A 27994-nucleotide genomic window follows, 5' to 3' on the forward strand; every position below is an offset into this window, starting at 1 on the left:
ACTTAGCAGCAGCATACAGATAAAAATAGTGGATGTGCCATTGTTTTGTGGTGTCCAAAGAAACAAAATTTCATTTTCATTTATAAAAATAAAAATAATTTGGGACTTCCCTGGTGGTCCAGTGGTTAAGGACGGGAACCTGCCTTTCATTGCAGGGGACTCTGGTTCTATCCCAGACTCTCTGGGATAGATCTGAGATAGATCTGGGATAGATCTCTGTACTCCACAATTAGAGAGAAGCCCATACGCAGCAGTTAAGCCACCACAGCCAAATAAATAAATAAATTTTTTTAAACAAAGAAAACTAACTTGAAAATATTGATGATGACTAAGGCTGTATGCACCAATGCATATATCTTGATCTAAGCAGCGAACATGACTATAATATTTAATTACATGAAATCTGGTTCCTAGATTCTTTTTAAATTCACCTTTTCAAAACTTTGGGGCTCCTTATACTACCATGGAATGAAATATTAATTATATTAGATGAAAAGAGAAAGGCATTACTATTATCCAAGCAATGGGAGGAGAAGCAAATGAAAGTGTACATAATATATACACATATGCATACACATGCACACAATGAGAGGATAAGCCAAAATCCTATTTTTTAAAATGTTATCTTTAAGGAAAATGAGGAAATGGTGAGAAGGGAGAGAGGCTAGCCTTATTTTGAATAGTTTTTGTGTCTACTTTGACTTTGAAGCCCTGTATCTTACATTTTTCTTTAAAAGCACACTTTTAAAAAGAGAAGTCCCTAAAAATAGAAAACAAAATTAAAATGATCTGTTGTATCAAGCTGATGGCTTAGCCACACTGATAGAAACTATGTAAAGTAGCTTTAAAAGACAGTAATTCATATATTCCCATTGGTGTATACTCTAGAACAACAAAAACAACAAAACTGCAACAACAGAAATCTTAAACTGGTTTCAATAATAAAATTTCTGGAGGGATGATTGATGAGATTAAATAAAGTCATGTACACATGAATTTAAGTATAATTAATTATGTCTAAGAGGGCTTCCCAGGTGGCACTAGTGGTAAAGAATCACCTGCCAATACAGGAGCCATAAGAGAAGCGAGTTCGATCCGTGGGTTGGGAAGATCCCCTGAAGGAGGGCATGGCAACCCACTCCAGTATTCTTGCCTGGAGAATCCCATTGACAGAGAGGAGCCTGGTGGGCTACAGTCCATAGGTTTGCAAAGAGTCAGACACAACTGAAGCAACTTAGCATATATGTCTGAGAATTCACCATATTTTTCTTTTTTAAACAAAAATTTTTTCTTAACTCTGTCTATAGAAAAGCCTAGAAATGACCAAGTAGCAATGAATATCCCTAACAAATAGATTATGGTCCCTAATTATCATTTCCCACAGGAAGAAGTCAAAATTTATTGGAGAAACGAATGCTTTCAGATCTAGGTCAGAAAAGTTTATGAGATTAGCCTGGATTATTTTGTCATAGCAGATAACACAGTCATCATAGACCACTGACAGCTCATCAAAAGGGATCAGAAGCCAACTTTAAGAGGTGCCCATAAGTCAGAAAAAGGGTAGTTTGAACATCAGATCAGATCAGTCACTAAGTCGTGTCTGACTCTTTGCGACCCCATGAATCGCAGCACGCCAGGCCTCCCTGTCCATCACCAACTCCCGGAGTTCACTCAGACTCACATCCATCGAGTCAGTGATGCCATCCAGCCATCTCATCCTCTGTCATCCCCTTCTCCTCCTGCCCCCAATCCCTCCCAGCATTAGGGTCTTTTCCAATGAGTCAACTCTTCGCATGAGGTGGCCAAAGTACTGGAGTTTCAGCTTTAGCATCATTCCTTCCAAAGAAATCCCAGGGCTGATCCCTTCAGAATGGACTGGTTGGATCTCCTTGCAGTCCAAGGGACTCTCAAGAGTCTTCTCCAACACCACAGTTCAAAAGCATCAATTCTTCGGCACTCAGCCTTCTTCACAGTCCAACTCTCACATCCATACATGACCCCTGGAAAAACCATAGCCTTGACTAGACGGACCTTTGTTGGCAAAATAATGTCTCTGCTTTTCAATATACTATCTAGGTTGGACACAACTTTCCTTCCAAGGAGTAAGCGTCTTTTAATTTCATGGCTGCAGTTACCATCTGCAGTGATTTTGGAGCCCAGAAAAATAAAGTCTGACACTGTTTCCACTGTTTCCCCATCTATTTCCCATGAAGTGATGGGACCGGATGCCATGATCTTAGTTTTCTGAATGTTGAGTTTTAAGCCAACTTTTTCACTCTCCACCTTCACTTTCATCAAGAGGCTTTTTAGTTCCTCTTCACTTTCTGCCATAAGGGTGGTGTCATCTGCATATCTGAAGTTATTGATATTTCTCCTGGCAATCTTGATTCCAGCTTGTGCTTCTTCCAGCCCAGCGTTTCTCATGATGTAGTCTGCATATAAGTTATATAAGCAGGGTGACAATATACAGCCTTGACGTACTCCTTTTCCTATTTGGAACCAGTCTGTTGTTCCATGGCCAGTTCTAACTGTTGCTTCCTGATCTGCATACAGATTTCTCAAGAGGCAGGTCAGGTGGTCTGGTAGACTGATACATTTCAAATATATTTAGAACCATGAGTTTAATTAATAATCTAAAAAAACTCATCACATTTGGAGTATACTAGAAAACTAACTCATTATTATTGAAAACTAGCATATAAATGAAAGAATCTAGCATTTATCCAGAAATTTTATACAAAAATGCATCACAAGGTAGCCAAAAAGTTAATACTGGGAAATTATAACTATTCTAATTAATGAATGAAGTTGGAATGGCAGAGTTAGAAAAGTGCCATTTTAACCCTCTAACCTCTAATGACATACTGAAATCAATCTAGAAAATAATCATGACAAAAAGGCAAGAAGACCAGTGATGGAAATTCATACCACCACCTAAAAATTATTTATGACAAAACAATTTGATCCAGCCTCCTTGTAGCTAATCACTAAAGGTGTCTCACCTCCCCGCCTCCAATAAACCACACTTCCTGTATTTTTTGCACTGTGGTGGCTCAGTAGTAAAGAATCCATCGGCCAAGCAGGAGACATGGGTTTGATCCCCGGGTTGGGAATATTCTCTGGAGAAGGAAATGGCAACCCACTCCAGTATTCTGACCTGGGAAATTCCATGGACAGAGGAGCCTGGTGGGCTACAGTCCATATGGCTGCAAAAGAGTTGGACACAACTTAGTGACTAAACAACAACAACCAATCTCTTAAATCTGGGATGCCTCTGTGATTCACTTTAAGTAGAACATGGTAGAAGTGACACTGTGTGACTTCTAAGGCTAAGCAGTCTTGCATTTAAGACTTGGTCTCTTGGTTCTCACTGGGGTAAGCCAGCCACCACATAAGAAGTCTGACTACGAAGAAGTCCAACTCAGCCATGTGGAAAAGCCACGATGAGAGAAAGATGTGGGACCAGCCCCCAACTGGAGTAGTCTTCTCAGCCCAGGAGCCAGACATGTAGGTAAGAAAGCTTTCAGAAGACTCCAGCCTCAGCCAGCACCTCACTGCTTATAGGAGGGGTCCCAAATGAGAAACACCCAGGTGAGCCCATCCATCCTCAAAACTCTGAGAGAGTCCATTGATATTTTGAGTCACTAAGCTTGGGTGTTGTTTCTTTTGCAGCAACAGACTAATGGGACAGGCCTAAAACCACTGTACAGGAAACACAAGGGAACTGTTAAACAAAACCATGAGGAAGGAAACAAAGGGAGGGATGGGAAACTATTAGTTAAAAAGAATGAATTGGTACACAGAAACCTTAACTAGGATTTTGTTTATTTTATGGGTTTATTTTTTAATCGGGAGCCAATTAAAGTTATGATATTATAGGTGACGTAGGATCATGATCAGACATTTGATCTTAAGGAATTACTGTTAAACATTTTAAGTGTGGCTATATTTTAAAGAAAATTCTTAACTTTAAAGCTATAGACTGAAATATCCAAGGATGAAAATTTGTTATCTGGGGGCAGCAAACAGGTGGATAGATGAAACTGGGCCATGAGTTTATGTGTTGAAACTAGAAGTTCATTTTATTACTCTCATTATTTTGCATATGTCTGAAGTTTCCTTTAGTTAAAAATGCAGCTATTTGGCTATGTTTTGTTAAAGCATATAACTGACTTAAAACCTAATATAGCTGAAAGAAGACATAATGTTATAACTTTTTGTAAAGTTCTTTATGTTTAACCAAGGAATAAAATTATTTTCACATCACTGCATGTCCAAAATATTGATCTAGCTATTTAACTCTGCTTCTGAACTTCTCCTGGAAAACAGGAATCATGATTTCCATTCCAGTGTATGCTGAGTTTGATCAACTAAGACAATTTACGGGGAAAAAAAATGTTTTGAAAACCATACTCTGCTACGCAAATGCAAAACATTATTGGTAGTGGAGACCACGTTTGGCCTGATATTTGGAATATATGCAGTGAGCCCTCTCAAAATCTGTAAGCTCAGAACTCTGTCCTTAATGCATTTGGATCTAATACTAGTCACAGTGCTTAGAAAATAGAACCTTCAGAAAGATTTTTTGGATGAAAGAGTAAACTGGAAGAAAGAGGGCATGGAGATTTTTGATACACTTGCTTTATCTTTGATCCTGCATCTTTTTTAAAAGCTCAATTAAGCAACAGAGTGTGAGAGAGAAGTTATCATTCTGTGACCCCACCAGAAGTAGTTGTTCAAACAACATTTGCATACATATCCTTCTACTGGTGAATTTTAGCATTGTTTTTAAGCTTTTAGATGCAGAGTTATGAATTACTATCTCAAAATGAATTACTATCTCAGTATGCTATACCTGATCAAACCTACTTTTGTGTGCTTTTGATTTTCTTAAAAAAAAACTAATTATAAGAGAATAAATTTAATATTTGATGGTATTTAATACATGATGGTCAAGTGAGCAGTAAACAATTGCAAGCTTTCCTAGGGGCTATTTTGCTCTGTCTCACCATCAGGAAGCTAAAGCATATGTTGGATGTTAGCCTGGGTGGACACAAATGTGCCCTATTTACTCAAGGTTTCCTTTGAAGCCACAATTTATAAGTTTTGTTTCTTAGGGGTACATGTCAAACTTCATTTAGCATTAGTTGGTATCCAGATACACTGAATAGCAAAAAGGCAGCATTGCGGGGCAAAATATATGACTGCTATATGAGCAATAATGTCAGTTTCATTTATGTAACTCACAAAAAACAAGAAGAGAAATACAATGGAAAAGCTGACAGGAGGAAATCAAGATAAAAATTATTCACTAAATTTATTTAAGTGTAAAACTTCATATAGACAGGGAAAATATTAAAAGTAATAGGTTTTAAATCAACATCCAAGAAGTAGATAATTTTAGAGTAAGTTCTTTTAAAAAGTGTTCTTTAACCCTTAAATTTCTTTTTTTTAACCCTTAAATTTCAAATAAATTTCAGACAATATATACTTATGTAAACATATGTGTGTGCACAATATTTTCCTTTTTCCTAAGAATGTTTTACAAATTTTCTGGAAGAATCTGCAAATTGTAAATATATATATATATAAATATATATGAGGACATTTGTGGAATTGATGCTTTGCTTTAGAATATTTTTGTGAAAAGCTGAAATTTGATGGTTGATACAATATGCATAAAATTGACCCAAATAAAACAATTAAAATTTAAATAATTTTATACTTAAAAAATATTTTATATTTATATTTATTAATTTATTTGAGGCTCAAAACCCTTCATGAGCAACACATTATAAACTAAATTCATAGATGTGCAGCTCAAAACTCAATAAAGCTTGTAAACTTAAGCCATCTACTTTCATAGTATTGGCTGCTTCAGTTGCACTTCGTTGTTGTTTAGTCGCTCAGCTGTGTCTGACTCTCTGTGACCCAATGGACTTGTAGCCTGCCAAGCCCCTCTGTCCATAGGATTTCCCAGACAAGGATACTGGAGTGGGTGGGTTGCCATTTCCTCCTCCAGGGGATCTTCTTGACTCAGGGATTGAACCCACGTCTCTTGCATTGGCAGGCGGGTTGCTTACCGCTGAGCCACCATGACAGTCTGGAAAGCATTTTTCAAGTATGATTGCTTACAAATGTAAGACAAGTTATCATACCATCTTCAACATATATTTTCTAAGACTCATCCGTGTTGTTCAGCTCAGCTTAGTTCATTCACTTTCAATGCTCTATTTTACTCCATTATGTGAATACACGATAGGTTACTTATTCATTTGTCTCTTGCTAGATATTTGAATTATTTTGCTTTTTGAAGTTATTCCCAGTGCTGCAATAAACATTTTGTCCATATCTCCTGGTTGCCACATGTAAGAGTTTCTCTGCAATTTATAAAGGATGACAAATTACTAACCCAGTGGTACAAAAAAGAAAAATCAAGTTGAGTATTCCAGAAGTAGAGTAAATGTCAACATATAACTCCAATATGGACATTTATTTATAAATTACATACTTGTACTATTGTATATATATATATATATATATAATAGCCATTTAAACCTTATGTAAAAAAAGACATTTCTAAGGAATTTGATAGAAACAGGTCTAAGTAAAAGTCCCAAAATACTCTTCCTTACCCCCAGTTGAGGTCCTGTGCAACCCAGCAGGTTCACACAACCACTTTAGGATCACCATAACAACCTCACAAGAACTGTATTAAGAAGCACAAAGACAAACTTGCATAGTGGCACAGCTATATCATTTGTAAATCCATACTATTTGGTTGTTTATTGTATCTATTTCTGTTCTGAAGAAATCAATGTATCTGTCAGATTTAAAGTAGATAACACCCAATTATAGTTCAACAACTGTGTTTATAAAATGTAAATGAGGATTAAAGGCACCATCTTTAGGTTTGACTTATGCTCCAAAAACAAAATGAAACAAAAATGAAAACACAAGACCAAAAAAAAAAAAAAAAAAGATCACCTTTGTGTTACTGGGTAATCGATTTTTCTTTCCTTTTTTTAAAGCTTTCAAACTAGATAAAATCAACACCTTAAAAGACTTGTCTTTAACCCAGGCTTTCTTTTATTAAAGTATACAATTGTGGGTACATGCCTAGAGGAATAATAGTTTGTTCCTAACAAAAGAGTCTGGATTCCACGATATGCCTTTAGCCAGAGGCATCGTTCCCCAAAGCACACAGCTAACTGCATCTCCTGCTGTACCTGTAACAATTTAATTGTATAAGTCAGCCTAGTCAAGCATCTCCAGCTCATGACTGGGAGACATGAAATTCATTGTCATTATTGTCCCTGTCATTTTGGATCATTATATCCTGCTGCAGAATTTTCCTCACTTCAGTGCATTTTTACCTCCAGGAGCCAGGGATTATAGCTGAGGTTGGGGTGGGGGCAGGACCGTGAACTTCATTTACCTCGGGGGAGCCAGAGATTAAATTGGCTTTGCTCTCTCACAAGCTGAATTCATCTATTTGTATGCTGTGAGTTTTAGGCTGGAATAAAAATGAATATTCTAGTGAAACTTGGGTTTCAATTCCCCCTTTGAAACATGGCTGTAACCAACTTTTATTTACATTAGGAAAGCCAATGTAATTTCTTGTAGGTTGCTATTTTCACATGTGCATAAGGAATACTTAAGGGCATCATCGAGTATGAAATAACAGATATCTCTCTCTGTCACTGACTGGACTCTCAGAAGGAAGGATTTAAAGCTGTAATTTTGTTCTCCAGTTGCATCTTCCAGAAGCTTAATGGGGGTATCTTATGGTTTTAAATATTTAATGATTTTTAATTACATCTCATTTTCTGTGTACTGGATTGGATGAGTGAAGTTCAACTAGAATGGCAGCAAAGATCTCTAGGATCAAGCAGAGTAAAGTTGACAGAGGAAGACAAGTAAGTTTCTGAGAAAACTGGCAAATCATCCATAGCTGGCTCAAGAACCTCACAGCCTGCCAAGTCACCTGAGCCTGTCGTGCCTTAAACACTTCTTGCTGATGTGGGAAGAGTTCCAACAGTCACCAACCTATACATGGAAACCCACGATCAGTGGTAATGGCCACAGACCGGTATAGCTGGTCACTCTCTGGTAGGACGGGAAGAGGGACAGAGTAAAAACACTGGACTAGTCTCAGGCAGAAAACCAGTAAGATGACTGTATCGTTTTCTCTAACATAATATAAAAAAGAAAATATAACCTGGTAACTCAGTTGCATCTGACACTTTGGATCCCATGGACTGTAGCCTACCAGGCTCCTCTGTCTATGGCAATTCTCCAGACAAGAACACTGGACTGGAGTGGGTTGCCATGCCCTCCTCCAGGGGATCTTCCCAACCTAGGGATCGACCCAGGTCTCCCGCATTGCAGGAAGATTCTTTACCATCTGAGCCATCAGGGAAGCCCAAGAACATAGGAGTGGGTAGCCTATCCCTTCTCCAGGGGATCTTCCCGATCCAGGAATTGAACTGGGGTCTCCTGCATGGTTATGTTGTTGCTTTTGTTAAGAAAGGTTTATCTTGTAAATTACAATGTTCAGAATTCAACTGCAATGGTATATGCTAAAGTATTTTTTCCTTTCTGAAGTACTTTGGTAGCAGGATAATAATGCTATTTTTCTGGTTAAAGAGTAAGTCATCCTTTCCTTTCTCTGGGCACACATTTATTACATTTAATTCCTTTCTATATACTCCTTTCTACCTTATTTCCATGTTGTTATTTAATTTGCTCATCACACCATTAGGTTTAACAAGAGTTGCCCTACCTGTGAATACAGCTGTGAAACTGTAGAACTACACTGTTTCACGTTGCTATTTTGTCTTGCCTCAAGCATGACATAGTTGGACCTACATCATTTCAGAACAAGATTAAAAAAGAAACTATTTCCAGTGACCAGAATGATTTTTACTTTTTCAAGACTTGGGTTTCACAATCAATTTTCAAATATCAATTTGAAATTCTTTTAAAAAATAATTTTTAAACTTTTCAGTAATCTTTGCTAAACTCATAATTTTGCAATCTGTAACAAGCTATAAAAGCCAATTGTAGATTAAAGAAATTCTCCTTCCTCTGATTTTAATATGATAATGTTTCTCCTGCATTATGTGACATAGATTTCCCTTGGTTTCTCTATGTAATCAATAAGAATCTATAATTCATAACAATATCAAACCAACATAAGACAGGACACCACAAATTCAGATATGACATCCACTAATACTCCCCCTCAAGGAGATTCAGATATGCACAAGCTAAAAAATAAAAATAACAAATAAAAGTAGTTTGTGTTCAATAGATCATGTGGTAGAGAAAATGGCCAAGTACTTGAGAGAGTTTGCATGGGAGGGATTGAAATTAAGAGGCAAAGGGCACAAACATTTCCATGGCAGGATGGACAGGGGTCCATTTGCAGAATGCCTTCTGATTCCTCCTGCACCAAAAACCTCTTTAATGTAATCACCCAACAAACTACAATGGATTAACGTTAAGGGTTTGAAGAAGGGAAAGAAAATTCACAGTTAAGATTGTCCTTTAACATGAGATTCAATCAGGGGCACCAAAAAAGTAGTTAAGTGCCCTCCTGTGGTGTTTAGATGCTGCAAGGCACTGTAAACTGCATTTTCTGGCTTTTAACGTTTGTCAAAGACCCTTAACATTTTTCTAACATTGTTGGTCCTAGCATACGTTCTTGAGTTTGTCCCCATTGCCCCATCTTCATGTATACATTTCACATTCATACATGAAAGCCTGACAGATAGCTAAATTGATTCAGAAACCTAACGTTGAGGAGAAACAAAGGGGGTAGCCTAAAAGATATCCTGTATTATGAAGTATAAATATCAAAGTCTCCTGAAAAAAGAAAAAAAAGAAAATATTTCTTCATACTAAGAGTTTAGATATCTAACACTAAATACATAAGATCACATAGTGGGATTTTAAAAACTCACTGAGCTATGGGGCCTAAGCTATCCTTTGTGTCACAAAATTTCTAAGACTTTTTGAACGTGTACAGTTATCTGTGTCCAGCTATTTATTTATAAACAGAAATTCCTGGACTATTTTCCAATTCCATTCTCCCTTAAGAAACGCAGTAAAATTTCACAAACAGCTTTTCCTGTGATGTTTTGTGTTGTATTGTGGTTCATCTGGAGCTATGTTAAGTGGTTAGTTCCTTCAAATAAAAGTGTACGAAACTGTACTTGTTAACACACACACAAACACAATGAATGAACACTGAACACCAGGCAAATGGGTACTAGATAATGTCACTGTTAGAAAATATCTGATAACAATAAAATAAGCATTCAAAACTGAGGGACTGAAGAAAAAAAAAAAAAAACAGACTAGTTTAACAGATGCAGTGTTCGTCTACCTTCATCACATAAATTATATGTTCAAGAATTGTGTCCTGTGCAAAATATGAATATGTCCATTTCAGCCCAGAGGCATTTTTCCCTAGGCTTATAACCCCTTGAAAATAGAGGTTTCATCTAGAAAACCTAACAGATCCTCAGCTGCTTTCAACATTATAATATATTCATAAGGCAAGCGTTCACTGGCAAACACATAACAAATTAAATGGCATGAAGGTGGGGCCCAAAATGCACAATGATGGAAAACGGACCAAACCAACCATGAGATTCAAAGTCGAAGGAATATTCAAAACCGAGTGATGTTAAAAGCAAAACATTGCTTGCAGAGTGCACATGTGTGTTTGTGTATTGTGTAAGATTAGCATTAATTAGTATGCAAAACTATCTCATTAAGAATACACTGTAAGGGTCATGAGTATCCTGAAAAAACAAAAATCACGTACCATCATAGTAGACAATTGCTCCCACCAGTTTGTCCTTCTGGAGCATTGGGAAATGCTCAAGGGCTCTTGATTTGCTGAGGACATAACTGCTTTTCAGGCAATTACTTCCAGCAACCAGATCATATAGCTTGATTCCTACCCAGTAGTATGGTAACTGCCACCATCTACAGCATAAAGAGGGGAAAGGTTTCTTTACAAACGGGGTATAGAATGTCACTTTATATGATACTTTTTATTAAGAAAAACAAAGTATATCTAGAAGTGTATTGCATAAGAAACAAGAGAAGTGCCTTCCTATTCTGAGACCAGCCCAGCTGAATTACATACATAAATGAATCATCTCAAAGGCAGTGGTTCTGGACCTGACTGCATATTAGACTTTCTAGGGAGCATCAAAAACAAACATAGCTGCCTGGATCTTGTGTTCCTAGAGATCAATTGAACTAGACGAGGGCAAAGACCAGAGTGACTCTAATGTACACCCAGGGTAGAGACTCATTGGCATGAGATATCTCAAACCATCTATGACAAAATATAGACAAAAATTATAAAATCTGTTTCTAGACCCCACAACACTCATGCAGCTAACAGAGCTACATAATCCTGTATTTCCTATTATCTGTCTTCCAGTTTAAGTCAATTTGATGGATAGCTCTAACAATATTCAGAAAATTGGGTTTAATAATTTACAATTATCTGACACCTACAAACCAAATTTCAGGTTTGGTTAACTCAGAAATTTAAAATGACACAAAATGGCTTAGGGTTCGGAGTTGATATATGTCAGTTCAGATTTCGCAGCAGGATTCATTCTGGCTCTGCATTTTAGCCTGCAAATGACCCTCTTATGTTTCCCAGAGCAAATGCAGTTGTTCCTCTATATACTCTCAGAAACTGGAGTTTAAAACGACTAATTAAAAAAGCAGAACACAAGCCACTTTGCCTTCAAGATCTAGCCCTCAGAGGTGAGTTGGCAGAGAGTAATTTAGAAAAAGTCACACTTTTTAAATACAACAAAGGAAAATATTTTAAAAGGATTAAAGATTAGGACCAATTACAACTACTTTAAGAAATACACACTGAGGAACTTCTGCCATTAAAACTGGGTTGTTCTATTGGCCTCGGATAAGCAAAGAGTATATTGATGATACCAAAAGGCTTACTTGTAAATTGGAAGCATAATAGGCAATGGAGCTGATAAATGGGGAGCAATTTCCAGCAGGTTGGCACGCTCATGAAGGGCTTCTTTTACCATCCTGTACTGAAAAGCAAAACAGAGAAAATTAGTTTGGCAGTAACAGATCATAATATTTTCAGATGGCAAATAGACACCCTGCCAACTGATTGATACACAGAAACCTCTCTACCTCTGAGTGAGGATGGCTCCCTCCTAATCAAATTTCTAATAATACATCATGCTGTCAACCTGAAAGATTTTTTAGAAACCTTAACTGTATTTGCATAGGAGAAAAACGTGCTGTCAGAGTTCCTAGGTGTAAGATATTTTCCTGACTTGAGTTACAAGATTATTGTAACAATTTATCTTGCATTGTCTGTATTGTCCCTTTTCTCAGCCCCCCATGATATTTTCTCATGTAAGAAATAACAGATTGTTCAAATTCATGTTAAACGTTTTCTTCTTGCCTCCACTAGCCCAAGCAGACATAGTACTTAGGAGTTGCATGGTATTTTAGAAATGATCATGAAAAAGCTTTTGTCTTTAGTTTTCATTATCCCTCTCTGAAGACCCAGCATTACTATCATAACACTAATGTTTACAAATGAGAAAACTGAGGCTCATAGAAATTGAATAAATAAGTTATAGCACATCACAAGTCATCTGATTCTAAACCCTACGCTCTTTTCTTTATGTCCATCAAGGTCCTAAACAGACATGTAAGAAAAGGGGACAGAGTCAAAATCGACAATGTCAAGTTAGTGCTGCTGTGTTTTTCATGGACGAAAAGCAGATAGGGAGTTCAGCTGTTTTTTTTTTTTTTTTTAACCCCCTCTGGGAAATGTCATCTTCCACACTGCCTTGGCAGTTTTCAAATGGTGGCAGACTGGACACAACCAAGTGTGACATAAAAAAAAAAAGCATGACTCAGATCATCTTTTCCTTCAGAATATGTCAGTGACAATATGCAGTGTGACTGCATTTGCAGCTAAGATCAATTTAATACTCCTTATGTATTACAACAGAGCTCCCCTGAACCTGCTTGGAAAGTAGCAATTTGGTGGCCATTGGTCAGAAAAACAAAACAAAAAACAATCACAACTGTTAAAACGTAACACATCCAAAAGTGATTTGGTAAATCTGCTACTTTGACATGTCTGTGTAGAAAAGGACCCTGGTTACTCATGAACCTGTTGCTACAGGAAAAAACAACAACTACAAAAAAAACCTGACACACCTCTCCTGAAAGACACTCCAGCAGAATACACTAAATAGGTATTTCCAGTAGGAAGAAATCTTAAAGGCCATTAAAAAAAAAAAAACACCCAAAAACTGATTTAATTGGGTAGAAAAAAAGCATAGTAACAATTTTTGTTTAACAACCAGCATACACAATTACCTGCTCAATATCCAACTTCATGATAGCCTTCTGAAGATATCTCACACCACCATGGATCAATTTAGTGCTTCTGCTGCTGGTCCCCGATGAGAAATCATCTCTTTCTACAAGGGCTGTTTTTAGTCCTGTGTAACCAGAAAACCAAATTAACTTCTTAAATTACACAATTTGTATGTAATTCATTAAAGGCACTTCTCCAGGGTAGAGACAATCACAAGAAAAATTACTCTGAACATGGATAAATTTGTATTCAAAGTGCAGTACACTGTCTATATTATAATGAAGAGATTTTAGTCTCTTCCTGGGGGAAAAGTCAAACCAGAACTAGAAGCATATTAAACTGTGAATGAATCACAACTAGAAAATATTACAGTGCAATTTCATGGCAGTAATATACTCTGGTGTGTTTAGAGGGTTGAAGGGAAGACTGGCACCCATCTTTATCCATGTAAAGTTAACTCAGTATTGTTACGATGCCTTTGGGAACTGACATTTAACTCCTCACTAAAAGGGTCCAGACATGTGCCAGCCTCTCAACTTCAGTCAACTCTAATGCACATGCATGTGTGGTCAGTCAGTCATGTCTGACCTTCTGTGACCCTGTGGACTGTAGCCCACCGGGTTCCTCTGTCCATGGGGTTCTCCAGGCAAGAACCCTGGAATGGATTGCCATTACCTTCCTCCAGGGGATCTTCCTGAGCCAGGGACCAAACCTGCGTCTCTGGCATTTCCTGCATTGCCAGGCAGATTCTTTACCACTAGCGCCACCTGGAAAGCCCCAACTCTAACGCATCACCATGAATCTAGACTAGCCGTCCACATGCATTTTCCTCTTGCCAGAGTGGTGTGAGAGTGGGTGTAAGACAGGAAAAGAGATCAAAGACATCAAAACAGAAGAAAAAAAGGAGAGGATACCCTCTGATGTTGAGTTTACAGTCTAATTGAAGACATGCAAGCACAACACTGTAGAATTACAAAGAAAAATACAGGCCAGGACAAATGAACCCAGTACAGAGTACCCATGAGCAAAGACAGTAATCTTGGGAAAGGTGAGGCTGAACAAGGACAAGTCATTCCAGCCTCCTTTCTCTTTGAGAATTGCAATAACTCTCTTAGGAATGAAATAAGTTTTGTTTTCTTGCAGACACACCTCTGCTTCTTCAGGATTGGGAGGACCAACAGTACTATGAGTCCCATACGCTAGTTACAGATGAAATCCAAAACTTCAAAAGACCCAAAGTATACATCAACACGAAGCCAGGAGGAATGTTCATGGCTTGGCGTACTCTTGGGGGATGAGAGAATGTCATAGAGTCCAATTACAACGAGAATATGTAACTGGAGCAGTTTGGGCTCACAGAGCTCATATAAGAGAACCTGTGCATGCATTCAACTCAGAGCCATTTATTACATTTAATACCAAAGGGTCGTTTTTATAACTTTTTAACAGTTTAAATATCGTACCCAAATGTCATCATAAAATCAGGGCAATTCCCTTGACTCAAAAGGACAAAATATTTGGAAACTGTGGAGAGAAAAGTAGAGAACTTTGATTCAAGGGCAAAACTGCTAATGCTCTAATGAACTAGCAAAATAACACAGAAATTACAGGTATAATAGATCCAGGTCACTCTTTTTAAGTATTTATGCCAGAAAAAGATCTGTAGAGTTCTAAACAATGAAAATGCTAGCAATATTTAGCTAATTTGGTACAGGATATATTAAACACACAAAAATATTTCATGTTAGTACATATTTTTGAGAGCCTAAGTGCCGGCGAAAGTGCTAGCATTAGAAATGAAATAGACATGGACCAAGCTGTTTAGTGGTTCCCAACCAAGAGAGAGGCAAGTGAACAAAAGGAAGCAAAGTTTCATGGGTGTTTCATTTGAAAATGCAGTGGACTCTTATCTTAAAGGCAGTCAAAAATTAAACTCAGAATATAAATCCCAAATTGCTTAGTGGTGATTACATTTGCAATCTCTTTAGAATGCACTGTGTTGATGAGTTCTATCAACTTTACTTAGTAAATCCAACACAGACTTCTTCTTCCAGCACTAAAATATACCACTTTTTCTTCAGTTGAAGATCAGATGAGGGAGTTGACTTTCAAATGGCATTTAAGAGCCAGATTATTTAAAACACACCTCTCTTCCAGTCTTAGAAGCAGTCGTGGCATTAAGATGCCCACACCATGAGAGGCAGGGACCTTAGACTGAGAGAGGAGAAGCAGTCTTCCATGCAGCCCCTGGCTCCCACCTGCCCAAAGGTACACACAGGCTGTGGGAGAAGATGCTTAGTCCCCAGTCAGCCTCATTTCCTAGTATGTAATCCCCCACCCTAGAGTGTGGACTGGACCTAGTGTCTTATTCTAATCAACAGAATACAGTCATGATGATGGCTGTCCACTTCCGAAGCAAGCTGTCTTGTTCTGAGTCAAAGAACCCATGGATCCCCCAGTCAATAGGTCACAAGGAATTGAGGCCTCAGTCCAATAACCTGTAAGGCTCTGAATCATGTCAACATCCATGTCAATTGCTACAAAGCACTGCAGCTTGTGAGAAACTGAGAGTCAGAGGGCCCAGGCAGATTCCTGACTCGCAGACACTGTGTAGGAAAAAAATATTCTTGTTTGAGGTCACAAAATTTGGGGGGTATTTTATGGATGGGGCTTCCTTGGTGGCTCAGATGGTAAAGACTCTGCCTGCAATGCAGGAGACCTAGGTTCGATCCCTGGGTTAGGAAGATGGTCTGGAGAAGGGAATGGCTGCCCAATCCAGTATTCTTGCCTGGAGAATTTCATGGAGACAGAGGAGCCTGGTGGGCTACAGTCCATGAGGCTCCAAAGAGTCGAACACAACTGAGTGACTAACACTTTCACTTTCTTTATGGATGACACAATTGTTGTGGTCCGGGCGCGGGTTGGAAAAGAATTTCCAGGCATGAGACAGAATGAGAGGGAAATAAAGTTTATTACAGTGGGAGACGCTGTTAGAACAGCGGGCCAGCTCAAGGGAGAATCAACATTGAACAAAGGTCCTTAGTCCACTTTTATACCCAGGGTACAAGGAGTGAGATAGGGGTCTTGTGGGTCATTTGCTGATTGGATAAGGCATGGATACTGGGTAGGGTAAGAGCAGGGCAAATAAATACCTTCTCCCTATGGGGTAGGAGGGGACACAGGTTATACTGTCCCATTAATAGTTACAACACAGGGGAGGGAAGGACGATAAGGGTCTGGTTTTTCCATTCCTGCATTCCAAGACCCTCCTTGGTTCTATCTGCTCTTTTGTCCTTGGGTCACCACATTCCTCCCTCTCTTTATTTTTAGGGCCAATTCTTTGGCCCCTTTTGATACCCTGCTCATGTCTAACTATCTACTTATTTCCCTTCTCAGGCATTTGGGAACCCAGCCTCAAAGGGAAAGGGGCAATAAGTTCTCTGACTTCTTCAGGCTGTACAGGGGCGTCTGGGGCTCTGGGTTCCCTTGGCCTGGTCTCTGTCCAGGTGCATTTATGCAGACAGATGAGAGTCCATGGGATGATAAGGTGGACTTGTTTCAGCATTGTCTGGGTGTTGGTCAGGGAATATTCTTGTCGTACTACCACTTGGGGATTTGTTGTATTCTAGAAGAAACAAACTTAACAAGAAAGTTAAAGGTACATGGCCCAAAGATGAATAGAAGTAGAAAGCTGCTCAGGGGCTAGCCAGGAGAACCAGGCCCAGACAGTGGGTCATGATGTTAGTGTTTCTCTGGGTACCTGAAGGTACAAGGATTTGGGCTCATAAAATCTTTACCTAAAACATCTGACTATCTGAAGGCCAGTTCTTCTGGTTTTATTCCAGAGCACAGAGTGCCTTATTTCTGATCTCCACCCTGAACTCCTTTCAGGGGGTGTTGAAGATCAGCAGCTTGCAGTGGTCACGATGTAATCTTTGTAGAGGCAGCTGGCAAGTGCCAACTTCCAGTCAGCAGGGTCCCTTCATAGCCACATATTTAACCATGTTTTGGGGGGATTTCATGGCCACTGTAATCTGCAGTGCTGGGCAGACTTATTCCCAGGTCTAGGGAAGATTCCATTGATAGGGCACTCAGTGTGCTGTTATTGGAACAGGCCTTGCGAGTAGCAAAAGTCTCTGGACCATACCTGTCTTACTAGCCTCTTGGTCCAGGAAAATATTCCCTCTTGTTGCTTCTTCCCATATCTAGAGTTACATTATTACAATCATTGATCATATGGAACTGCACATCAACATTTTATCACAGGCTCAGTCACACATTTAGTAATATAAGAAACAATCTTCTGAAACAAGTGACATAGAAAATAATATAGCTAGCAGTTATTAGTAACATCACAAACAAGAATTTAAGTCAAGAACTTTCCTTAGGTGTAGGCCCAGTATACCCCAGATCATCTGACTTAGTTAAATGATTATAGCCAGGTGTTAATCTCCTGGTTGTACATCATGGAGCATCTGATCTTTATCTGATGATTGCTTATTGAGATAAGCTTTAGAAACAAACTTAGAGTGTCCTTTTTAATAACTTAAGTAAATCTTTTAGCAGTATACCATAACAACAAGGAACTATTTCAGAAGTGAGTGTTAGTAAACACTAGACATTAATTAACAAAACTAGAAACTTAGTTTAACAATTAACAAAACTTAGTATTTAGTGACATATAATTTTTTCATATTAACCTTGTAGCCAGGGAAGGCTTTAGCCCATCAAAAAATGACGTTTGTCAGGGACTGGGAAAAGTCAAGTAGTTGTCTTGGATCTCCCATAGCCCTGACTCTGATTTAACAGCTTCTGTTCACCCATTTTTAATTTTCCGATTTAGGAGTAGACTACTTTGACTGTGTGGATCACAATAAACTGTGGAAAATTCCGAAAGAGATGGGAATACCAGACCACCTGACCTGCCTCTTGAGAAACCTATATGCAGGTCAGGAAGCAACAGTTAGAATTGGACATGGAACAACAGACTGGTTCCAAATAGGAAAAGGAGTATGTCAAGGCTGTATATTGTCATCATGAGAAATGCTAGACTGGATGAAGCACAAGCTGGAATCAAGATTGCCAGGAGAAATATCAATAACCTCAGATATGCAGATGACACCACCCTTATGACAGAAAGTGAAGAAGAACTAAAGAGCCTCTTGATGAAAGTGAAAGAGGAGAGTGAAAAGTTGACTTAAAGCTCAACATTCTGAAAACTAAGATCATGGCATCCGGTCCCATCACCTCATGGCAAATAGATGGGGAAACAGTAGGAACAGTGGCTGAATTTATTTTGGGGGGCTCCAAAATCACTGCAGATGGTAACTGCAGCCATGAAATTAAAAGACGCTTGCTCCTTCTAAGAAAAGCTATGACCAACCTAGACAGCATATTAAAAAGCAGAGACATTACTTTGTCAACAAAGGTCCATCTAGTCGAGGCTATGGTTTTTCCAGTAGTCTTGTATGGATGTGAGAGTTGGACTATAAAGAAAGCTGAGCACCGAAGAATTGATGCTTTTGAACTGTGGTGTTGGAGAAGACTCTTGAGAGTCCCTAGGACTGCAAGGAGATCCAACCAGTCCATCCTAAAGGAGATCAGTCCTGGGTGTTCATTGGAAGGACTGATGTTGAAGCTGAAACTCCAATGCTTTGGCTACCTGATGCAAAGAACTGACTCATCTGAAAAGACCCTGATGCTGGGAAATATTGAAGGCGGGAGGAAAAGGGGACGACAGAGGATGAGATGGCTGGATGGCATCACCGACTCAACAGACGTGAGTTTGGGTAAACTCTGGGAGTTAGTGATGGACAGGGAGGCCTGGCGTGCTGCAGTTCATGGAGTCGCAAAGAGTCGAACACGACTGAGTGACTGAACTGAACTGATACTGATTGCCATGTTTTAAGGACATCAGGATAGCAAAAGTCTAACCACGAGAGCTTATTTTTTTGTAGAAGCAAAATGAGCTTTGTCTACGTGTACCATAATCTTAAATAATGTTTATTTACTTTACCAAAGTAACAAAAGATTTTAAAAACAAATATAAATCACTTAAAAGCAAAGAAATTCATTATGTGTTATCGAAAGCTGCATTCTAAGAAAACTTTGTTCTCTTAACACAGACAGTAGACTAAATTCCAGTCTGTTACCAGTTTACCAGATAAAAAAAATTGTTTATTGTTTAATCTTATAAGTCTTTTCCATAAATCTTGAAGTAGCAGTATTCTTGCAAAGGCATCAGAGTGAAACCATAGAAGGCATGTTTAAAATCTGATTAAATTGCAATTGGCAAGGTAGCCTGGTCATTGCTGTAATACTGAACACTTTAATATGATAACTAGAATTATAACTGACAACATTTTACCAGAACATATCAGATTTTCATGAATTTCAGATAATTTCTAGGATATCTGTATTAGTAACATCAACCATAAAATATAATCTGAGAAGATACATCACTCCTCCAACAATACTTTCCATGTAATTTAACATGTCAAATGAACTCAGGTAGTTTAATATTTCTCTTTGGGATGTTTCAGGGGCCCTCTGAAGTATCCCAAAGTTAGTTAGAAGTCAAATGATTTAGGAAGTGTTTTCAATAAATATGAAAAAGGTTTGTAACACTCAGATAGGATTATATAGATCACTGTGAAACAATATATTCACTTAGCTAAAGTTAACAAAAGATTTCAAAGGTAAACACAGAACAGATCACCTCAGAGGTAAAGAAACTTGATATCCATTATCAAAGGCAGTTCAACATCTCAAGAAAACTTGTATTTATGCACAAAACTCTTCCTTTGGGGTCCATTTTCTATAAAACCTTCTTATCACTCTCAGTACCCATTACTTTGTTCTTCCATCCTGAAACAGCCACCTGTCAGACCTACTTCCTTTTCCCCTCATAAAATGTAATTTCATTTCTCATACCTTCTTTACTGAAAACACACATCCCACTTTCCTTAAGCAACCAAGAACTGATCTTTACACTAGCATTCTATAGACTGGTGAACATAAACACCAGTGATAATTTCTAAAAAAAAATTTTTAGAGAACATCTCAGGATAGCATCAAACATTATTCATTAATAGTCCAAAATCTCTAGTTTCTCTGTAAGAGGAAGTTAGTGTTCAATAATTAATGTTTCAGAATCTTATTTTATTTGAAAATGACCTAGCTATTCAATAAACTTCCGTCACTTAGTTTAGCACAACCATAGAAATTCAGGTTACCAAAATCTAGAGAAACTGTTTTAGACAGAAATTTCTAAAGTATAATTATTCTTAATAGAGTTTATCTAAACGCTCATCTTTCATTTATATATTTTTTGAAGTCTCTTCACTAGAGGTACTTTCCTTGCTGACAAACTTGTAACAGATATAATAATATAACAATATTTAACTTATAATAAACCAAGGTACAATGAAAATACTATGCTTAATGTTAATGACTCTTAGACATGTCTATATTAGATTAGCAAACAAACATTAATACTAGATATTTAATATTGACTATTTCCCAGTTCACGTGAATTTGAAATTCTTTTAGGTTAATTCTCTTGTATTTAGAATTGTCTGATTTCTAAGCACATACTTTTCTTTAGGCCAGTTAAATTAGAACTCCTTTACAACTTCAGCAATATTATTAAAAAAAAAAAAAAAAGACACACACTGAAACATACATAAATCCAGATAGACAGACAGACAGAGATCTCATAGTTTTCCGCTTGAGATTTAAAATGTCTCTGTGATCCCACTGTTTTTTTTTTCGAAGTTCTAATTTGCCCACAGAGGATGAGATGGTTGGATGGCATCACCGATGAGATGGACATGAGTTTGAGTGGGCTCCAGGAGTTGGTGATGGACAGGGAAACCTGGCGCCATGGGGTCGCAGAGTCGGACATGACTGAGGGACTTAACTGAACTGAACTGAATTTATCCAAGGCTGAGGTCTCAGGCAACAAGGACATGGAAAAGGTTAACTTCAAGCTTTTCCTTAGGCAGGCCTTTTAACAAGCTGCTGCTGCTGCTGCTAAGTCGCTTCAGTCATGTCCGACTCTGTGCAACCCCATAGATGGCAGCCCACCAGGCTCCCCCGTCCCTGGGATTCTCCAGGCAAGAACACTGGAGTGGGTTGCCATTTCCTTCTCCAATGCATGGAAGTGAAAAGTGAAAGTGAAGTCGCTCAGTCATGTCTGACGCCTAGCGACCCCATGGACTGCAGCCTACCAGGCTCCTCCGCCCATGTGATTTTCCATGCAAGAGTACTGGAGTGGGGTGAACAAGCTAGTTGTTTTTAATTGCATATGCAAAAAGAACTGGCTTTGCAGTTTCCAAGAAAAAAATTTTACTTTAACCAGTTTTCTGCAAAGTCTAAAGAGTATCATGGCCATCCTGTGTCAAAAAGTCATCTTTCCTTTCTGTATTCAGTTTTATAGCTAAAATACAGACCAAATAGTGCTCAAATTGACTCCGATATCAGGGGCAGATCAACTGATAAAAATCTTGGATTTTCCCTTTGGTGGAAAGTGAAATCTTTGTCCCATCAGAAGAATCTGAAGGGTTAAGGGAACTTGCAGGAGTGGGGGAAGCTTGGTCCTTCCCAACTCTGAGAAGTTAGAGTAGTTAGAAGGGAATTCTGTAGGATGTTCAGGAATCGGGGAAGCTTGGTTCCCTCCCCACCTGAGAGATAAACATAGTTAGAAGGGGATTGTTTAGAATGTTAGGAGAGTTTTTGATCCTTCAGGCTTTTGAATATAAGAGAAAGACCAGGACCAAAGAGAACCTCAGAATCCTTTCCTAGAGATCATGTGGCTATGAAAGGTCAAGTATGGGTTGTCTAGGAAATCTGATGGAGAGAGACAGAGGGGGACAGGAGGCAACAGAAAGACACATGTGGCATGAGTGGCCTGAGTTCCTCGTATCTGGATTCTGACTGAGGGCCACAAAGGACTGAATGTAAGGAAATTCTGAGTCCTTTCCCTGCTTTTGGCAAAAGCTAGTGTGCCTCTGCTCTTTCATCCTTGGGTCACCACAACAATTCCCAGTGTGAACAATAACTACAGCCAAGGTGGATTTTTTTTTTTTTTAATTGTGTCAGGGGAGGGATCTTGGAGAAAGACTGAGTCTAGAGGGGAGGACATGTTCAAATGGGTGGAGGGAGGTGGAAGGGAGTTATCATCAGCAGAGATCAGCTTAAGCAAAAGAGTGCAGATGACTGAAACAGCCCAATTTATGTAGGGTCTGCTTCTCACTGAGGGGCTGGAGTGCAGGGGACCATCTAGAGGACCACACAGCAGGAGTAGGGCAATATAGAGTCCACCTCACAAGGCAGAAGATGGTAACTGGAGAGTAATGTGAAGAGAGAATTTTATGGGCTGTGTTATCAGGATGGATTTTTTTTTCTTTCCCAAACTGACACAGTGTGAGGCAGGGAACTACTCTAGAAATCAGCAAGCCATCTCAGGAGGATATTTCAGGATATTTTAAGTGACAGCTAACACTTAAAAGTCTCAAAACTGCTTTTGCAAGAATTGGACATTTAGAAAAGTTACTCACATGTACTTATGTGAGAAACCCTAGTGAATACCAACAAAAGTTAAAATGGGCTTCTCTGTCAAAATAGGCTGGTTTTATCTTATTCCATTATTTCCAGTGGCATATCATCAAACTACCTACCAGAATCTCTGAAGAGAAATGATAGTGCTCCTTCCAGAGCAAAAAAAAAAAAAAAACCCCAAAATCTCCAAACATCAAAAAACAAAAAATTTAATATCTATGAAGTTACAGCCAAATTGATAAATATTAAAGCACCATGTAACCTGAAAGTATTACCAAAATTTTTCAGAACCTCAAAACCAAGGGGAAAAAAGAGACTCTAAGAAAACACTTCAACGTTTTCAACTGCTTTTATGCTAAATGTTCTGTATTTCTCGTTTTTGTTGCATGAGAACGATGGAATGAGGAAGGAGGAAAGTAATGCAAAATCAGGACATTATTAGTAGCTAGAACTGCTTCTTCCTTTGATTAGCTGATGGCAGCAAAGACAATGATCTTGCATGGTTCCACTACCTAAGGTGCTCCTTTTGTTTCACCTCTCAAAAATTCAAACTTTTTTTTCCCCACCAATCTGAAATAAAAAATTTAACTAGTTTTTTTCCCCCCAGTGTAAAGCAAGAAAGTGACGAGAGAATGCTGTTTTATCGTCTGAGAGAGAATGAACACTACTTATAAGCGACATTCAACGCTAACATTTTGGATCTTAGGTAAAGTAATTAAATTTGAAGAAGGTCAAAAATAATGCACCCAGGCTTCCAGTAACTGTGCCTGGCTGTGGATCTAAGGCACCAGGGAAGATCTTTTCTCCAAGTGGAAAGAATGAGCAGCAGTGAAGGGCTGGCCTCTGTACATTTACAATAATTTGCTAAACTTGTTCAAGATTTTATGAGGAATAGCTATTTTTTGTCTCTTTCCAGAAGTTGCTTTTTATGGAAACCAATATATTCTATCACTGCTGAGATGAACCTGAACATTTGGGAGTGGTATAATTATTCAATTTTTTGTTTTTATAATTGATTGCTCTATGTAGGTATTCAAATGAATTTCATGGTAGTGGTAAAGTATTAATATTTGGAGTGAGATTATTCTGAAACTCTTACGCGGAATAACAAGCTTAGTTACAGCAGTAGAAAAAAGTGAACTTGAAATCTACCTTTCAGTCATCTTTACCCACCTCTGAAGTTAAAATTGTATCTTCAAGGTACAGCCAGGGATATGAATTAAACACAGCTCATTATAGATTTGCCTTTTCTACTCTGAGTGAGAATGTCTAGCTACTAGGCACCTCCAACTAAACCAACTCATGGATCAAGACAGTTGGATGAATTTAGAGGGATAATTACCATCTAAGGGGAAGAATGGTACGACATTTAACTTTCACAACATGAAACAGAACAGAAGTATATTTTAATACCTTTTACTGATTATCTTATTATACATGCAAACATGCTCAATATAATAAATGCAGAGAAGTAAAGAGAACAAAATAAAACTCTCCTGTAATCACACCATTCAGAGATAACCACAGTTGACATTTGGGTGTTTAAATGTTCACATTTTCTGTGCATGTATATAATCACATATGCACATTTTTATCAAAATAGGATTGTATAATACATTCCATTTTTTTCATTTAACATTGTTTATTGTAAACATCTCTCCATGTCAATATATATTTTTCTATAATTTCATTTCTAACATGTGAATAGTAATACATTAAATATTTACAATGATTTATTTATTCAGTTCCCTATTTCTGAACATGTGGGTTATTTCCTACCTTCAATATCACAGTACTGCAAGATTATATTTTCATTTAAACTCTCTGAATCTTTATTTCATTATAGTAAGTTTTCAGATATGGCATTATTTAACTATTTTCATATAAAAAGGGCAGAGTAATAGCTATGAAATAAATATCAGAGGCACCCAGGTAATAACACACAAATCAAAAAGTACAGACACTCTGTACATTAGTACCATAAACATAGCTATTAAAGCCATATGCCCCATGAAGGAAAAAGGATGTCATTTAAGGAAAGGGAAGTTTATCTTTCTTTAGAAAAGCTTTGGGCACTTACTTTTGGATTTCAGAAAGCCACTGAAATTAGTAAGAAAAGTGACTAACCCAAAGGCTGCGTATTTTATACGAAAGATAAATTTCTCTATAAAATAACACTTCTGTAAAGCTGTAAAGCAATCCTGGCTTGTTAATCCTCATGATCAGGATTCTATGCTTTAAGCCTAGTGTTTTCTAACAGTAAATGCTAACATTATACAGAGCTATATAACATTGGATTGGTTATTATACCTATTTCTATTTTTATATTAGAAACAGATACACCATTAATGAAGATATTTGTTAAGTTAGAACATGTCATTAACATACTTTGTGCTCCTTACACACACACACACACACACACACACACACACACACACTTGATTATGGAGGCACAAGAATGTATTAAGCTATAACATTAATTATAGTTACACAGTTATACATAAATGGTTAGACAGCATCACTGACTCAATGGACATGAATTGGAGCAATCTCTGGGAGATAGTGGAGGACAGAGGAACCTGGCATGCTGCAGTCCACGGGGTCACAAAGAGACAAGACGTGACTTAGCAACTCAACAACAATAGCAATACAATTTCAGGGGAATAAGGAAGTTGCTGATGTTGCTTTCTCTTTTTACTATTTTATCATAAAACCAGCCAATGTTCAAAGAGAGAAGGACTATCCAAACAATATAAAATTATGAAAAGAGAGAATAACACACTGCTGGTTTCCTATTTACAAAATTCAGACATAACTAATTTTAACTATTAAAAACATACCATATATTCTACAAAAAACTTCCTATGCTTGTAAACCTGTGTACTTTTTTGCTTCAAAAACAAATACAATTAACAAACTCATTTTTCACAACTTGTTTTTCAATGTACAATACATTTTAGCCATTTTCCCTGTAAATACTTATAAACCTCTCTGGATAACTGAAGGGACCCAATTTATTAAACCAAACTACACTCATTTTGCTAATAAATACTCTATAAGTAAAATTTTGATCAATATGGCACTGTAAGTTTAGCTTTAAACTTTTCTCCAAACACAAGAGAAAATTTTACATACATATATTTTTACATGTATGTGTATATATACATATATGTATGTACACACACAACACACACATATTTAAGTCATGGTTGCCTCAAAAATAAACTCCTCATGAGCCACAGATGTAGTGAAACTCAGAGAGGAGTAGTTAGATCCAAGCCTATGTCTTGGTGGAATTTGGGTCTAGAAACTGACACAAGTAACCCAGATTTCAGTTCCTGAAAGGCAAGAGGTAGGGAGAGGGGAAGAAGGCAGACCAGTGCTGGAAAGCCAGGACTGAAGAAGGGGCTGCTGACCACTGCCTGCTGCTGTGGACCATCTACTGTGACATGCGCAGGAGGCAGGAAGAGGGACCCAGCCTGGAGGGGAGACCTGGGCCAGGGCACCACCAGCTGTCTGGGAGTCGGTCTGCAGGATGTCCAAGATCATGACAGGGCAGAAGCCTTGATTTGGTTCTGAGAAAAATCTCTGGGGGGACTTGAAGGAGACAGTAACTATATCTGCAGAGTTTAATGTATGGAAACAGAGAGTGATACAAAGCTGATTTAAAATGGAGAAGGAAAGAAGGAAATAAAAGGAAAACAAAACAAAAAAAAGCTGTAAGGTAAAAAACACAAACTAAAAGCACGTGGCATCCAAATCAACGGAGACGGACCAAACATGCCTACTGAAACACAGATTCTATCAAACACTAAAAAATAAAGAAAAGTCCTGCTATTTGTATTTTATCATAGACATACTAAAACAAAAGGATATAGAAAAGCTAAAAATAATATATAACAAATTCTGTTATGGTATTTTTCCAGTTTCTCAGGTGCTTATTATATTTATTATATATATAATATATTGCTGTGCTTAGTCACTCAGTCACGTCTGACTCTTTGCAACCCCATGGACTATAGCCTGCAGGGCTCCCCTGTCCATGGGATTCTCCAGGAAAGAATACTGGAATGGGTTGCCATGCCCTCCTCCAGGGGATCTTCCCAACCCAGAGTCTGAATCCAGATCTTCTGCATTGCAGGCAGATTCTTTACCATCTGAGCCACCAGGGAAGTATAAAAGTATTATATTACATTATTACTAAATATATTTACATTTAATATAATATATAAATTACATTTATATTAATATCATATATTACATTTAATATAACATATATATTATATTAAACTTATACAGATAAATTTTAACTTTTATGAAATCAAGTTTAAACAGGATTTTCCAAAAGAAAATGGTTTTACTGATGTCATGCTTAAAAACATTCTTTCTTACTCCATTTTTTAAAAATTTCTTCTAATAGGTTTGTGGTGTTTTACTATTAAATCTTTGGTTCACAGAGAGTATGATAAATAGAAGATAAATATACATAAATATATATGTAAATATAAGCATAAACTTGGGAAAGTGGACACTTCAACAACACATTAAATAACCAATAATTACAAATATGAAATGCTGCCTTTATCATATCCTAAATTTTATGTATTCAGATCTATTTCTAGCCTCTTACTTTTGTTCCACTGGTCTCTCTTGTCTCTTCTGCAAACTATTTTATTTAAAGTAGCTTTAAAATACACTTTCGGAGAAGACAATGGCACCCCTCTCCAGTACTCTTGCCTGGAAAATCCCATGGACGGAGGAGCTTGGTAGACTGCAGTCCATGGGGTTGCAAACAGCTGGACACGACTGAGCGATTTCACTTTCACTTTTCACTTTCATGTATTGGAGAAGGAAATGGCAACCCACTCCAGTGTTCTTGCCTGGAGAATCCCAGGGACAGCAGGGCCTGGTGGGCTGCCGTCTATGGGGTCGCACAGGGTCGGACACGACTGAAGTGACTTAGCAGCAACAGCAGCAGAATACACTTTAATATTGACAGACCTCTATCTCCTTTATCAT

The 27994-nt window shown here is 37.9% G+C and overlaps 1 protein-coding gene across 4 annotated transcripts in view; it reads right to left on the reverse strand.

Annotated features, from left to right (window-relative positions):
* GPD2 (glycerol-3-phosphate dehydrogenase 2) overlaps positions 1–27994 on the reverse strand; it is a 150540-nt gene that overhangs the window by 56982 nt on the left and 65564 nt on the right. For all 4 annotated transcript variants that reach the window (XM_019972543.2, XM_019972534.2, XM_070767690.1 and 1 more), the window contains exons 4-6: positions 13414–13538; positions 12001–12098; positions 10838–11001 (exon numbers count right to left, since the gene is read on the reverse strand). In XM_019972543.2, coding sequence (XP_019828102.2) covers positions 10838–11001; positions 12001–12098; positions 13414–13538 — 387 coding nt within the window. The remainder of the gene's footprint in view (positions 1–10837; positions 11002–12000; positions 12099–13413; positions 13539–27994) is intronic.

This window comes from Bos indicus, chromosome 2, assembly GCF_029378745.1.
Source record: "Bos indicus isolate NIAB-ARS_2022 breed Sahiwal x Tharparkar chromosome 2, NIAB-ARS_B.indTharparkar_mat_pri_1.0, whole genome shotgun sequence".
In the NCBI taxonomy this organism is placed as follows: domain Eukaryota; kingdom Metazoa; phylum Chordata; class Mammalia; order Artiodactyla; family Bovidae; genus Bos; species Bos indicus.